Here is a 15,074-nt window from a genome sequence, read left to right on the forward strand (position 1 = left end):
ATCACAAATGGTTCCCGATCCATAATTATAATTTAATAGTAGAAACTTTACAAAGGACCTCACTAATAAATGTCCTTACTGGCAGAGAAATTTAGCTTAAACTCAAGTACCCTCTATTTCCATCATGGCTCTTGTTTGGTCTACAAAATCAGAAAAGCCTGTCATAATCTGTTCCACTTATAAACGATTCTACGAGAACTTATTGAGGACCACACTTGATTCCATTCATGAAGACACACACTACTTAACTGAAGCCTTAAATGAGAGGTTGAAACCTGATATACACAATGTTTGAAACTTTTGCTAGTAGACCAAGGTGCTATACCTGGTCAAAGGCACCTGCAATGTCCAGTGCAACAAGACAGCTGATCTCAGTCATTCAGTGACTGAAGTCACTTAATGGAGAGGTTTAACATGAGCAGCAGCTGAACAACCATTCCTAAGACCACATTGTTGACAACACAGTACCTGAGGATGGTGAATAAGCAGTTGTAGCAATTTTTGCATTAATTGAAAGCTGACCACTAAATGAATCTTCATTTTGTGGACTGGAACTACTGCAGCTGCCTTCACATGGACCACAAATTCTTTGAGCTAGGACACAATTAGTAGAAGCGTAAGAGAGGCAAAGCCAGCAGATCCACACAATTCCTTAACGGTCTCCGGTTGACCTTACTTGGTCTCAATGGCTTGCCTTTCCCTTCATCCCTCCCTACCTTCCTCACCTGGTCCCCCACATCCTTCATCCCTTTCCCTCCCTCCCTCCCTCCCTCTCACTGACCTGGGTGAATGCGTGGTGATGGAGAGACTGCGTGTCCTTCAGTTCCCTCTCCAGCCTCTCAGCTCGGGACTCACGGACCGTCACCTGAAGAACCGTCCATTTACTGTATATTTATTCAGCACAAAAAAGGAACACACATTATAATGCACAGTGTATAAGACATATGACAAATTCAACGTATGATGAATAAAATTAAAGTTTATGCTAGGCAAGGTTAAGTATAATGTCTAGGTTAGCTATGATAATAGTGTCTAGGGTATGTATGATATACAATGGTTAGGTTAGGTTAAAGTCTTCTGGCTTTTCCTCAAATTCTAGCCTCTGCAGTTATATTAACGTAATGATATATAACATGGTGCATATTCTATGATTTTATGTCTTCACTCTTTAGTATTTCCTCTTTTTATATCAAACATTTTATATTGTTCTCGTTTAAACCCAGAAATCCTAAATAGCACAATATTATATTACTTTTAGAATGGAAATACAATGATTCTCATTTTGATTAAGAATTGGTCCCAAGTTATAAGAAATATGACAATTTACTTATGAACCAAGTCCTTAATGGGATGCCCCAAAAATTATATATATATATATATATAAAAAAAAAAAAAAAAAAAAAAAAAAAAAGAGAGACCAAAGTATCATACATAAAGGCAGAGTGAGGATACAAAGTAATGCTAAGAAAAATGTCAAAGAATCAAACAATGTAACTTGCAACAAAGTTAATTTCGATGAAGGAATCTCGAGAATGTCTACTGTCCGTGATGTATCAAGGCTCAGGATCAAGATGATTATTTTATGATTGGAGGATGTGTACTGATGTGTACTGTGAAAAAGTAATTAGGTGTTGCAGCCTGGAACGTTTCCTGACCTTTGTGGTGATTCTCATATAAAGACCAAGATAAAGTTGCAAAAAATGTATTCTGTTCATTAATTGAAAAAGTAATGAATAACTGTGCTCACCTGATGTTGCAGCTTATAAATATCGGCACAGAGCTCAAATCCCTGAGGTGGAGGTATCGACAGCACGAAATCCAAGGCACGAAGAGATAAAAGTTCTGAATTCAGCATGTTTTCTTTTGGAGCACATTTCAAACATTTACTAACACGATATCGAACTAGCATTAAGCCAATTATTAAATGCTCTTCGCACTTAAAAACTAGTTTAATGAATTGACAAGAAAATGTTTCTCACTTTACACCCTTGAAGGAAGTGCAGTTTGAGCAGTTAAAAAATAATCGCACTGATCAAACCAGCTTGCAGGGTCCTCCAATGTTTTAAATGCAATATTCTGAGTAGCTGTTATTAAGATCTCTGAAGTTCCTAAAAGTGGCTAATCCCATTGGAAAACCATTTCATAGATGCCAAACATGCAAGAAAAACTATTACTCTTTAATGGCCAACAAATAATACTCGAGATCTGTGGTATTAAATATTTTTAGTTCAATATTTTGTTTGATTATTTAAATAAATTGAAATATGCTCCAGTAAGTATACGGATTAGCAGCACAAGCTCATCAAACTTGTATAGCTAACACTGTACATGTTAGGGTTTTGCTTCATCGGTTTATCTGCATTCACATTAAACAAAATTTAAGTGCACAAATTTACACAGAAATGCATAGTAATTTGCAATCAAGCCAAATTTCCAACAATTGGAAAACAATGTTAATTTGCAGAAAATGTTCACTCACAGGCAAAAAATAAAATTGAAATACAAGTTATATTCTGATAACTAGAAGAATTTAAAAGAAAGAAATTACATCTAGGATACAGAAAAATAATCTCCGCCCGCACTCATTTATTATGACTACTGACGGCACTGCAGGCAAAATACTCTTCATTACTTCGTCAGAATTGTACAAGTAATTTGAAAATAAATAAGACTAAACAACTCATTACACCATTTTCAAAATATTAAATAGTCTTCAAAATACTGTACAGTACAGTATAGCAAAATAATTGACATTTATGTAGTTCACATCAGAAGCCTCATATCGACATGGCAGGTTTTTATGGCATCTGGAGTCGATACATTTAAAGAAACCAAATAAATTACAGCCGTTAATATACAATGAGCAAAATATAGATTTGTCAGTTAAGCTTGGCTGATAATCTTGTTGGGAATATTTACATCAATAACATGAATAAAAGCAAATTATGCTTTAAATACAATAGAACCTCAAAATACTTAAAACATGAATATAGTAAATCATTACTAGATGTAGCCAACAATGATCTTTCAGAAAATATATCAAATGTGTACTTATAATTAATTAATAAACTATCATGAAAAACTAATTTTAAGTATTCTTCACTTGTTGGTCTAGAAAATGATCACGACTCATTTCAAAGTAAATGAAGCCACAAGCAAAACAAGCGGAGAATGCAATTGTGACCAATGACACCTGCCCACAACTGCAAATTATTATTAATTAAATTAACAGCGTCTGTTTACATATGTAAACAAACATAATTTGGTCAAGATAAACTTGTCACAATCATTCTTATTACCTAGATAACCTGGAAATAGTTATCCAAATGATACTTACTGTTCAGATCATTTGTACTTTATCATTAAGAGGCTCTAGTGTACTCTAAGAATAACATACTTACAATAGTGTTTGATAATTTAAGTAACTACCACTCTAGTCATAGGGTGTCTATGCAAGAGTCAACAAGATAACAGCATGTTATGACTAGAAGTAAAACAAGACAATATTGCAACACAAGGTACTTATCATTGGCACACAAATATAACCAGAATTTACATACGACTATATCCATATTGCTTTTGCTGATGGATCTCATATCACAACCAATTTATAATGTAATTGTATATTACCGTACATATTTATACTGTAAAAAGGCCTATTTATGTATTTTATAAATAATTATATATTTGTGTGTGTATATATATGTACGTATTTATATGTTTGGAGAGGCCACTCCAGACAGACAACGAGAGCGCAACTCCATAGTCTCCCGAGACTGATGGATGCCTACTACTATTTGTGTGCATGCATGTGTAATTACCTAAATGTAATTGCTTGGTGCCTTCTTTTGATAATTAATTACTTACCTACAATTAGTTACAGGATGAGAGCTATATTTGTGGTATCCTGTTTTCCCAGGACTCTTGTCATACAACGCTGTGAAACTACTGACAGTTTTTCCCTCCATCATCATCTCACTTAACTTGTTCCAATCATCTACCACTGTTTTAAAAAATGAACTATCAATTTTTTTTTTTTTTTTGGGGGGGGGGGGGGGGGGGGAGCAGCTTTGTTTCCTTAATTTGAAGCTATGCTATCTTGTTCTTGAAGTTGCAATTTTCAAAAATACTTCTGTCAATTTGATAGATTCCTGTTACTATATTGTAAGTAGTGATCGTATCATATATATGTATGTGTGTGACTGTATATGTGTACTCACCTAGTTGTGCTTGCAGGGGTTGAGCTTTGGCTCTTTGGTCCCGCATATATGTATGTATGTAACTGAAAACTCACACCCTAGAAGTGACGAAGAAGAAGTCAGTTGCATATTGTCCTGGGGACCATTCAGGCTTGTTCGCATGTATGTATGTTTGTTTTTTTTTTTTTTTTTTTTTTTTTTTTTTAACAAATTTACAACCTTCTCTAACAGCCCACAGCATTCTTTTCATATTTTAACAAAATTTGTAAAAATATGCAGACACTGCAATGTACTTAGTTTCTGGACCTTACTAAATCAATAAGATGGCAAGAGTTCTTATTTGACCTGAGGTTTGTGCATTGCAAGACATATCTATACATCATACACTTGACCTGTCTGAGCACGATTAGAAAATCCCTCGACCCCAACCACACTGTTGGCACCATTTATGGTGCCACAGGAACTTTGACCACTAATTGTCTTGGAGACCTCACTGGAAATACTGCACGAAACCTGACTGTCCTGTCGTGACGTCGAGTTCATTATAAGATAGTTACCGCTGCAAGATGACAACACGTCTGGGGTTATGGCACATGAGGCATTTTGAATAACAACTTTGTTGGCACATTTATAATTAGATTTGCTATCTGGTAACCCATTTTCCGAGTCACAATTGCATCTGTCTACAGGTGGCAAAGCACTATGCTGCCAAGTTCTAGAATGTGAAATAGAGCTTCCAATATGCGGAATTCCTAGCATACAGCTATCGTCACTCACAGGAGTAGGAGGAAAGTGAAAATTTACATTAGAACTAGTGTCATTCACACATGCACTTGTCAATTCACTTGCAGATGGTGGAATTGAACTCTCCACTGGGATGCTTTTAGTCACACTGGGGTTGCTGGCAAGAGGGTTATTGCTACTATCACACATCTGTAGCGGGAGGCTATGATGCAACATGCCACGACTCACGTCACTGTCAAGGCGGGATCGGAGCTCGTCACACGATCGTTTACTGGCCACCAGTGCCTCCTGGAGTGTCCTGATCATCATCTTCTGCTCAGACACCTACCAATCAAGAAGAACACAATATATAATCACAGCTTTATATGGTAGTGATATTAAAATAAATTGAGTCTAGAACTAAAGTGAAAAATTGTATCATTATTCAACTTAAAAGAACAGGTTAAGGTTCAAAATGCCAAATTTTGGTGACACTGCAGCAGCACCCTGCCACACTACCCAAGCTACAGCACCACCTGCCAGTCCACCACATTATACTCTCAACAATGATTTGTCAATATACAATATTGTATACTGATTTATCAATTCTCCCAGTTTACTTCATATTTCCTCATTTGTACATGCTTGCTGAAGAATGAGAATGCATTCTCATTCACCTCACACCCTTCTTTGGTTCCAGCAAGTATGTACTAGTTTAAATGATGGCCAAGTCAACCTGTGGAATTATTTGGCACAGCTTTCAAGTACTCTTTGATTAATATTACAAACAAATTAAAGGCACAAAACAAATTTGTGTAAGGGGCATCCCCTTAAGGTGAGAAAATACCCAGACAAATTTTTAGATATAGGCAGGTGTGCATAACCAATACACCAATTCATAAGTAGAAAACATTAGTTTCAAATATATAATACCTCCTTCCTTTTTCTTTCCAGATCTGTTGATGTTTTGAGAAGCTCAGTTTGAAATCTTTCCAGCGTGGCAGACTTTTCATTCAGTTGATGTGTAAGGGAAGAATTTTCAGATTCCATCTTCTCTATCAATTCTGTTTTCTTCTCAACCTGGATTCAAAATAAAATGTTTGATTTTGAAATTCTGCAACAGAGTACACACACACATGCAATTGGTATGACTTTAATGGCCTTAGCCAATCAACAATAGTCAAGGTGATTGGGCACTGTTCCTTCACAATCTGTTGTAGTCCAGCTCCTATTCCATCCAAGTGCTACTAGTCATGAAGGCTCCTATCCTGTCCTTATATATATACCCAAGTGCTATACAGTATTACAAAATTTTGTATTTATGATTTCTCCTGATAATTTCCCTACCTTAAACATTTTTGAAGTAGCCTTCTTGCATTATGTTAATGACAATAATTGTATTATTCAGTTATAACACAGTCTAAGTATCTGACAATATTTAGGCTGCTCTATTGATCTAGACTTATTTCATTCCAAATGGTCCCATAAGGAACAAAGAATTAAAGATTTATATATGTGCTATATCTATAACATTAAGGTGAAATTCAGGCAAATCCTCATCATGGTTTCTACTGATTTTCTCATTAATACATCACATTAATGTGATTTCTTTGTGCATTCAAGATACTGTTACAGTATTTCAGGAACAGTGATCTGGGAATTGTGCACGATCAAGATTCTTTACCTGTCTACGAAGCTGCTCGGCTTGACCATGAGTCCGACCAACTTCCAACTGAAGGCTGGTGAGCTGGCCAGTTAAGTACTGCATACGTTCTCCTTTCTGACATCCTTCACGACGTGACGAGTCTAGCTTTAGCTCCAACTGTTAGGTTAAATAATAAATGGCATGCATTGGCGAGTACTGTAATTACAAAAGTTTAGTTACAGCCTTTACACTGTCTAGTATATAAATTTACTATACTATACAAACATACTAGACTATACAAATTGGTACAATTAACAAAGTTATAAGAATCTCAACAATACCTTTTGAAGAGTTTCATCTTTGAGGTGCAATTCTTGTCGAGATGCAGCCAGATGACTCTGAAGTTCTCGTAGGAGCACGCTTTTCTCCGCCAGCTATACATAGATAGGAAAATGGGGCAGCGTAATCAGGGCTAAGCAACAATTGCAAGCAAGCTACAAAGGCTATTTAAATTTGAACTAGCATGGAGATATGAATGTGAGAACAACAGGCTACACTGATAGTTCTTTACTTAATGAAAATAGTGCAAAGCAAGCACAACAAACAAATGTTCATTTGAACACAGGGTCAGGTGTTACCCTGGCAATCTACACTTGACTGACTCCTGGGAATAAATTAAGTTCAACTGTTATGAAATGCAAATGAGGAGGAGGAAGTTCAAATGTAAAGTCTCCCTTGTTTTGGTGTCACCCTGAGCAGTCTTCTGGAGAAGGCCTGAGCTTTATCTTCCCAATCTCCCCCCCCCCCCCCCCAACTAGGTACAAAGACCACCTGAAAAGTTTCTCATCATTGATGGACACAGATCGATGACAACAGCCAGATGGGAAGCTTTTGTCTTTGGGTGTTCCTAGGCTCTGGCTCACAGAGTAACAGAAAACTTGATAAAAAACCATTTCTAGATGGGTCAACAATTATCATCATACACAAGATGTGAAGCTCAACTCCGTGTTTTTCCCAAACATTACTCCAGAATCTCTCTCATTCTTATAATGCTCAAAATGGAATTATCAGCACAAAGCACATTTCTATTTAAAAACCAAGACAGAAAACTTACAGTACTGATAATTAAATTGACAAAAGTGACTCACTTCATTTTCCAATTTTGATATTTGTGAAGGTTGTGATGGTGAATAGAAACCATTGGGAGACCTACTGGTTTCTTCAGCCAAAGATTCATTCTTGCTTGAAAATACCTGAGAAAAAACAGCATGTGAAAGGTACATTTTAAAAATTGCTCGACATTAACACAAATTTTTAATATTAATGAATATAAATCCAACCCACACATACAAAATGAAATGCAAACGATGATCTTTCAGTCTATCCTGGACCCATATTAAATCTCAGGATCTTCTTGAGGTTACCTTGAGATGATTTCAGGGCTTTAGTGTCCCTGCGGCCCGGTCCTCGACCAGGTCTCCACCCCCAGGAAGCAGCCCGTGACAGCTGACTAACACCCAGGTACCTATTTTACTGCTAGGTAACAGGGGCATAGAGTGAAAAGGATGGACTACAATGTTGTCACTTCCATTCCATGTGTGGGTTGGGTTATTTGTCTTCAGCCACATTACTGTGGCTCTCTTCATAAATAAATATCTTTATTTTATAATGTGCCATTATGCTAGTTTTTCAAAATATGAACTTCATCAACAGTAACAAGAAAGTACTTCTAAAAATTATTAAATACTATTAATGAGTAAAAAAAAACTATTCATGAAATAATTTATATCTAAAACACAGATGATGATTGGTCATCAATGCCAACAACTCGGCTTGACCAAGACCAAGTCTTGACGGTATTCAAGATGAATCGTCCGATTTTATTTTAGATATTTATGAATTTGTTGACCAAAGGATTTGGTAAGGAGGGGAGGGAAAAGTGCGAGGTGGAAATGCAGGGAATGAAAGGTTAGGTGTCTGAATGGGATGATAAAATATTCAGTGGCCTATCCACCATAAATTTGTTGGGATTGTTAATGTTCAGTTGGATACGGAGTTACATCATCATCATCATCACGATGTACTACCCCACATCATGATGCTTGTACGCTGGCAGTCTCGTATTTCTGTAAGATCATAAACTTCGCAACTACATTTGCTCGAGACTGGACTAAGATGAACAGGTCGACTATACACTACTATAAACTAATTATATATATACAAAGTTAGGCACAGCATTTTGGTTGCGTTGATTTAGGGAGTGTTTACAATACAGACAGTGAATGAAGCACACTTCGAGTCATACAGTAGCTTCAAACATGGCCAAGAGGGCAATGAGTCAAATACTGACTTGTATAAATGCCAATAACCCAGTGCATAATGAAATTACTGTACTTATGTTACACATCTCAGAAAATATTGAAGTCAAACAATGGAATCAAACCAGCATCTCTGAACTCGGGAGCTCAGGTATGTGGGTTCAGTCCCATCATACAGCTTCAATATTTTCACACAAATATTCTGTGAAAAGAAAAAATTAAATGAAAATTAAACTAACACTTAAGTAGAGTAGTATTTTTCTCCCCAATGATAACCTACCTGTTGCGTCTGTGTCTCTGATGACTTGGTCTCCTTCGTACCACTGTACACTCCTTCCTTCAATGAGGTTAAAGCATTCTGCAAAGTTACACCACTCAATATTAACTACTGCTACTCTACTGTTAATGGCAACAATACACATCATTTGCTTGTATTTAAAAAGGAGCAGTGTAATGCACACGTTAAAAGCAGCATGGACATCTATGTCAAAGGAACAATACTAGTTAAAAACTGTGCCTGGCAACCTAAGAGCAATTAGACAAATCTTAACCTTTTAACCAGTGAAATACTGCCAACAGTCAGTCTGACTTGTATTTTGAAAACCAAAGAACTGAGAATAGAGCATTGTAGATTTACAGAAAGTATTGTAAATATTAAGGAAATCTATTTTAGAGAGTATATAGAAAGTATTGTAAATATAAAAATAGAAAAAGTATAATTCTGTGTGTTGGGGGGACAGGTTATACACATGTTAGGCTTATATCAAGGCCCCCACCCTCAAGATCGAACTACTGATCCTCCCCAGGACGCAATCCTACTCATGCTGACTAATTCAATGGGTACCTATTTACTATTAAGTGAACGGGAGCATTTGGCAATAGAGAATGTGCCCAACCATTTCTGTCTTATCCAGGATTCTAACCCAGAATTCCTAATTGTGAGTCGAGAATGAACTTTAATACAGTACTGCAGGGAACCATATTGAAGACACAGAAAAACACGCACAGTAAGATCAAAGGCACAGTTTTTGTACATTAAGTATTTGTTGGTAGAGATTTTACATCATGTCCATAGTGCCATTTTTTTTTTTTTTTTTTTTTTGAGATATATACAAGAGTTGTTACATTCTTGTACAGCCACTAGTACGCGTAGCGTTTCGGGCAAGTCCTTAATCCTATGGTCCCTGGAATACGATGCCCTGCCGCGAAGAATCTTTTTTTCATCCAAGTACACATTTTACTGTTGCGTTAAACAGAGGCTACAGTTAAGGAATTGCGCCCAGTAAATCCTCCCCGGCCAGGATACGAACCCATGACATAGCGCTCGCGGAACGCCAGGCGAGTGTCTTACCACTACACCACGGAGACTGCCATTGTCATGAACAAATATTGCAATATGTTGACAATATTCGCAAGTTTTTGTACCACAACCAACATAATTTGAATCTACACAAAGTAGATTGACGGTTGAGAGGCAGGACCAAAGAGCCAAAGCTCAACCCCCGCAAGCACAACAAGCCAAGTACACACAGACGTGCACACAACACGCACACTAGGTAGAAAATGTAATCAAAACAAACTTCACCTTATTTTAGTGTAGTTCGTCATCTTGTTTGAAACTGTAGATCTCTAAATGTGTAGTTCTGGAAAATTTATGCAACCTAATCTCCAGTTGTCTGGATCTCATCTGGATGAGATTTTCCCCAGATAACTCAAATATTCTGTTCAGAGGGATTCAAATAACCAGGCTCATACATTACAGACTATTTTATTTGTATTTATTTGATTTAGTAACTATTTTAGTTACAAATATAGACATTAATAATAATCTTTGCATTTTAATAATGTAAAAACAATGAGTAACTATTACCACCCATGACATGTGGCCATATATGGTAAAGTACACCATCATTGGGGATAAGGAACTGTTGGACTGATCAAGGTCCACGCAAGCAACACCCACTAGGGCTGGCCTCAACTCACCGAGTGTCACACAAATCATTCACAACCCCTGCCCTATTTTTATTGTAATGAAAATAAATCAAAGTAACTGCACCACCATGACCAAAGGAACTATACACACCGAACAATTTCCACTACATACATACATTCAACCTATTTAATTTGTAGTCAATAATAGTTTACAAGACTTATTAATTCATGATGCAACAAGTTCAAAGATTTCTACTACTGTAGTTATGGAATGTCAAGCAAGTGCACCACCATGAAAAAAGGTAATGCAAAGCACCTTGTGGTTTAGCAGTTAGCACCCAAGCATGCTCATGTTGGAAGGTGAGAGAGACCTGAGGTTGAGTCCTGGGCATCATTCCTTCACAGTCTTCCAGTACAGCTAGCAGTAATTGGCAATGTGGATGTAAAGCCACTGACAATCATGTTCAAGAGAACATGAATAATCTAACTAGTTTTAATGCTGTACTTGACCTACAACCTAAATTCCAACATTAAAAAAGAATTTTTGTACCACATGTATAAACACATTTTCACGACATCAATGCATTCCATTACTGTAATATGAATTAGGTAAACATAAGGAATTCAGAGCTTAATAGTGCGAGAAACAATAAATAACATTTATGAAGTGATGGTACATTGTCTAAGCAATGTGGTAGGATGGAGTGCAGTTGCTGCATGTTATACTGCTTTTGTATTTAAACTAACTAGACAGATATAAATTTAGATGAGGATAAACAAATAGAAGAAATCCAAAGCCCAGAAAGAAAAATATATGAAAGTTACAAGAGAGACAGGCAGAACATCTTTAATAGGATGACTAAAAGTAATTACCTTATCATCAACTATATATTGCCTCTCCTTCATATCCCGTACTTCCTTCCTCAGATCCTTTATAACCTCAGTCTTAAGTTGAAGCTGCATCTGAGTTTCATGATGCTTCTGCTCCTGTTCTTTCAACTCGTCTCTGAGGGCAACCAATTGATCGTGTCGTTGGGCAACCTCAGCTGTTAGTACCGTGCGCAACTCCACTTGGGTCTATATCATTGGAGTATCAGGGGGTTATGTAGTTAGAGAAGCTTATGCAGAAACTAACATGCTATGAGCCAATTTTGTTCATGTAACCCATCCCCAAAGAGTAATTTAAACTACAATGAATAAAGAACTCAGTGGCTGGAAACAATGAACACTTGTTTTCCCGACTGTGAGCTCCACGATATTTCAGTCCGTCCAAATCTATTACCAAGTGGGGAACCCAGGACATGTGAAATTATTGCCACTATTCACATGTCTTGTGTGGGTTTAGTGCAAAGTAATGCAATGGGTGTACACTAACTGTTATACTGTACATGCCCAGTCAGCCTTATTAAAATTTTGGTACCCTCCTAGTTCCTATGTTAAAACAACTGGGAAACTTCTGTATTTGGCTTTCCTAAATGCTTTTATTATGAAGAAAAGCTACAAAGTTTCTAAAAATCTTTCAAAAAGGATGAAAAAATTCAATGTTAAATCTAAGCAAATGTACACACACACATTACAATCAATCACAAATGGTTAACCCCTAAAACTATAGAGCTATACACAGGTATTGTACTACAGTAGATCGTGGGGGCCCATGACTAAAAATAGTTAATGAATCAAATGGGGAAAGAAAGCAAATGGAAGTTGGAGCAATGGAAGGGTTAAGTGTAAAATATTACTGGGGTGCAACAGGTGCAGTAGCAAGTTTGTATTATTTCAGCCACTGGCACAAAAAACTCAACTCCATGCAGATGCTTTTATACATTAGAAGCCATGTGGTATTTTGCACATTGACAGCAGGTACTAATATAGCCCTAATAAAACAGAGGAATATTCATCGAGAGAGGAACAGCACCTAAAGAGATGCAATATATACGAACTATTTGATGTGGAGATATACTTCTATAGTATTATCTATATACAGTAATACAAAAACATGAATAAATTAATGACATTTTCAACTCAGGAGGTTGGTTTAATTTTTAAAAAGCTTACAATTTTTTTTATAAAATCTCACTCACCTAGTGAGTGTTTCTACTTAGAGTGTTCACCTACTTTGAAGTGTTTCAGAAATGATAGAGTCAAAAACTAACACATGCCAGGATTTTATCATACAATCTTATATTAAGGAATTGTACATGCAAGTGATAAGTGATACAAAAGACACTTCAATACCAACCTGATGTGATCTATTAAGTTGTTCCCGAAGCATGTTGATGGTTGGGGTACAGAGAGCATGTGTGTTTTGGAGTGCAGCGTGTTGGTCACGCACTTGTTGGCACTCTTCTTCCAGTTCGGCTAGACGACTTACTAACACATCAATATTCTTGCCGAGTTGTGCCTCAACCTAAAGAGTAAAAGATGTTTATACATTCATAGTAGGCAGGCATCTCCCAAAATTCAATACAATAAGTCAAGCATACTATCCCCTAAGCAATTGTATTTTTCAACTCGGCGACACACTCCACCCTGTTGGCCTCGTGTTGTGTTCTTCCTGCTCCTTATAACATTTTTCTTTTCTAACAATCTTAAACTAAAAACTCTGGCATTTTGAGATATTTACACAAAAATTAAACAATTTTGTACACTTCAGAACATAAAAACAAAAATCTAAACTTGCATTATTTTCTCCTGTGATAACATTGTCCAAATCGCAGAGTGATTTCACAGACGTGTTTGTAGAATCCTTCTTGAACACACTTTGTTTGGAAAGCAAATGCCGAATGACTTCTTCCTTACGGGTCATCTGAAACAAGAACATGCAAATTAATGAAAAACGTCCCACAAGACATTAAGATCATTTGATTTAATTGTCACCCAAGTGGAGCACCAAGTAACTCGTTTTATATACATATAGGAGAATGTCAAGGCTGTAGATTGACCCAATTGTCACTCAGCAAGTAAACAGGTGGAAAGACGTGAACTTTGTGTATTATGGATATACTGTACCGTATATGGCACAAACTTTATGTATGCAGATTACACAGACTAGCTGAGTACACAAGATACTGTAGTTTGTGTGCGAAGAGATGGTTCAATGTGAATCTGAGAGGAATGTGTGTTAGACAAGTAAATTACACTGAGTGCCCTAGTTAGATAGGTATAAAATGTGAAAGGCTGCAGCATGAATACATACCGAGCAATCCAACCCACAACTAACACACAAAACACTACACAGAGTAATCACACTAACATGATGTATCCGGGAAAATCTACGGAATCCGTGATGAGAATTTGAACCTATGTGGTGGGTGTTCCCACGCACAGACCCTAGCTAACTTTGCCCAAGTCATGATCTAGTTGACTAGGGCGTGTGCGTGGGAACACCCACCATATAGGTTCGAATACTCATCACGGCTCCTATGGATTCACACAAAATACTGTTGTGACATGAACACGAGAAATGTAGTGTTTGATTGAATAGAGAATCCAAGTCACATGATGCATTAGATAGATGGAATGAGGAATAATAATGCAATGTAAAGATTACACATAACCAAGCATAGGTTTTTCCTATTCTCACAGCCTGGTCAACATCCAAGCTTTCCTGGTGAGACCTGGTCAACAAAACATGACCAAGTCATGACCACAAGCCTGTACTTGGGTTTGTATTGAAGTTCCTTCTTCAATCTTCCCCCCCCCCCCCCCATCTAGGTAAACCTACCAGCCTTTCCCAGGATGTAACCTACAACAGTTGCCCAATTCCTGGGTACCACTTTACTGCTAGGTGAACAGAAATATCATAAAAGAAAACATCCCCAACAGCCTCTGTTTCACTCAGAAATTGAACCTGGGATCCTCGATTACGAGTCGAGATCACTGACCACACTACTAAAGGATCCAAAACTTGACTGATCAGTGTGGCATCTATGGCTCATAAAAGCTACCATTCTGCTTTAGTGACACAGTAAATGCAATCTAGACTACCTTAAAGACAGATGAATGAATGAATAAATGAAGTATATCACTATGAAGTACATACAAGTGATGCTAGGTAGCGGGTATAGCAGGACAGCCTGATTACATACAGCACGGTAATCATGAGAGAGAGAGAATGTGGTACCGTTCATCTTATTGTTTAACAAAGTTATGGACATGAAGTCTGTTAGGCTTATCCAGGTCTCCCTTAGGCTAACTATTTATGACCTTTCCTAGGATGTAACCCACAACAGTTATCCAACTCCTAGGTACATATTT

The 15,074-nt window shown here is 37.1% G+C and overlaps 1 protein-coding gene across 1 annotated transcript in view; it reads right to left on the minus strand.

Annotated features, from left to right (window-relative positions):
- Positions 1 to 15,074, minus strand: part of LOC123775078 (early endosome antigen 1) — a 63,390-nt gene that overhangs the window by 23,834 nt on the left and 24,482 nt on the right. The window contains exons 8-17 of the mRNA XM_069319310.1: positions 13,498 to 13,623; positions 13,057 to 13,224; positions 11,691 to 11,894; positions 9,166 to 9,243; positions 7,716 to 7,820; positions 6,909 to 7,001; positions 6,607 to 6,744; positions 5,856 to 6,002; positions 5,172 to 5,267; positions 782 to 865 (exon numbers count right to left, since the gene is read on the minus strand). Coding sequence (XP_069175411.1) covers positions 782 to 865; positions 5,172 to 5,267; positions 5,856 to 6,002; positions 6,607 to 6,744; positions 6,909 to 7,001; positions 7,716 to 7,820; positions 9,166 to 9,243; positions 11,691 to 11,894; positions 13,057 to 13,224; positions 13,498 to 13,623 — 1,239 coding nt within the window. The remainder of the gene's footprint in view (positions 1 to 781; positions 866 to 5,171; positions 5,268 to 5,855; positions 6,003 to 6,606; positions 6,745 to 6,908; positions 7,002 to 7,715; positions 7,821 to 9,165; positions 9,244 to 11,690; positions 11,895 to 13,056; positions 13,225 to 13,497; positions 13,624 to 15,074) is intronic.

The sequence above is a fragment of the Procambarus clarkii genome, chromosome 92 (assembly GCF_040958095.1).
Source record: "Procambarus clarkii isolate CNS0578487 chromosome 92, FALCON_Pclarkii_2.0, whole genome shotgun sequence".
Classification (NCBI taxonomy): domain Eukaryota; kingdom Metazoa; phylum Arthropoda; class Malacostraca; order Decapoda; family Cambaridae; genus Procambarus; species Procambarus clarkii.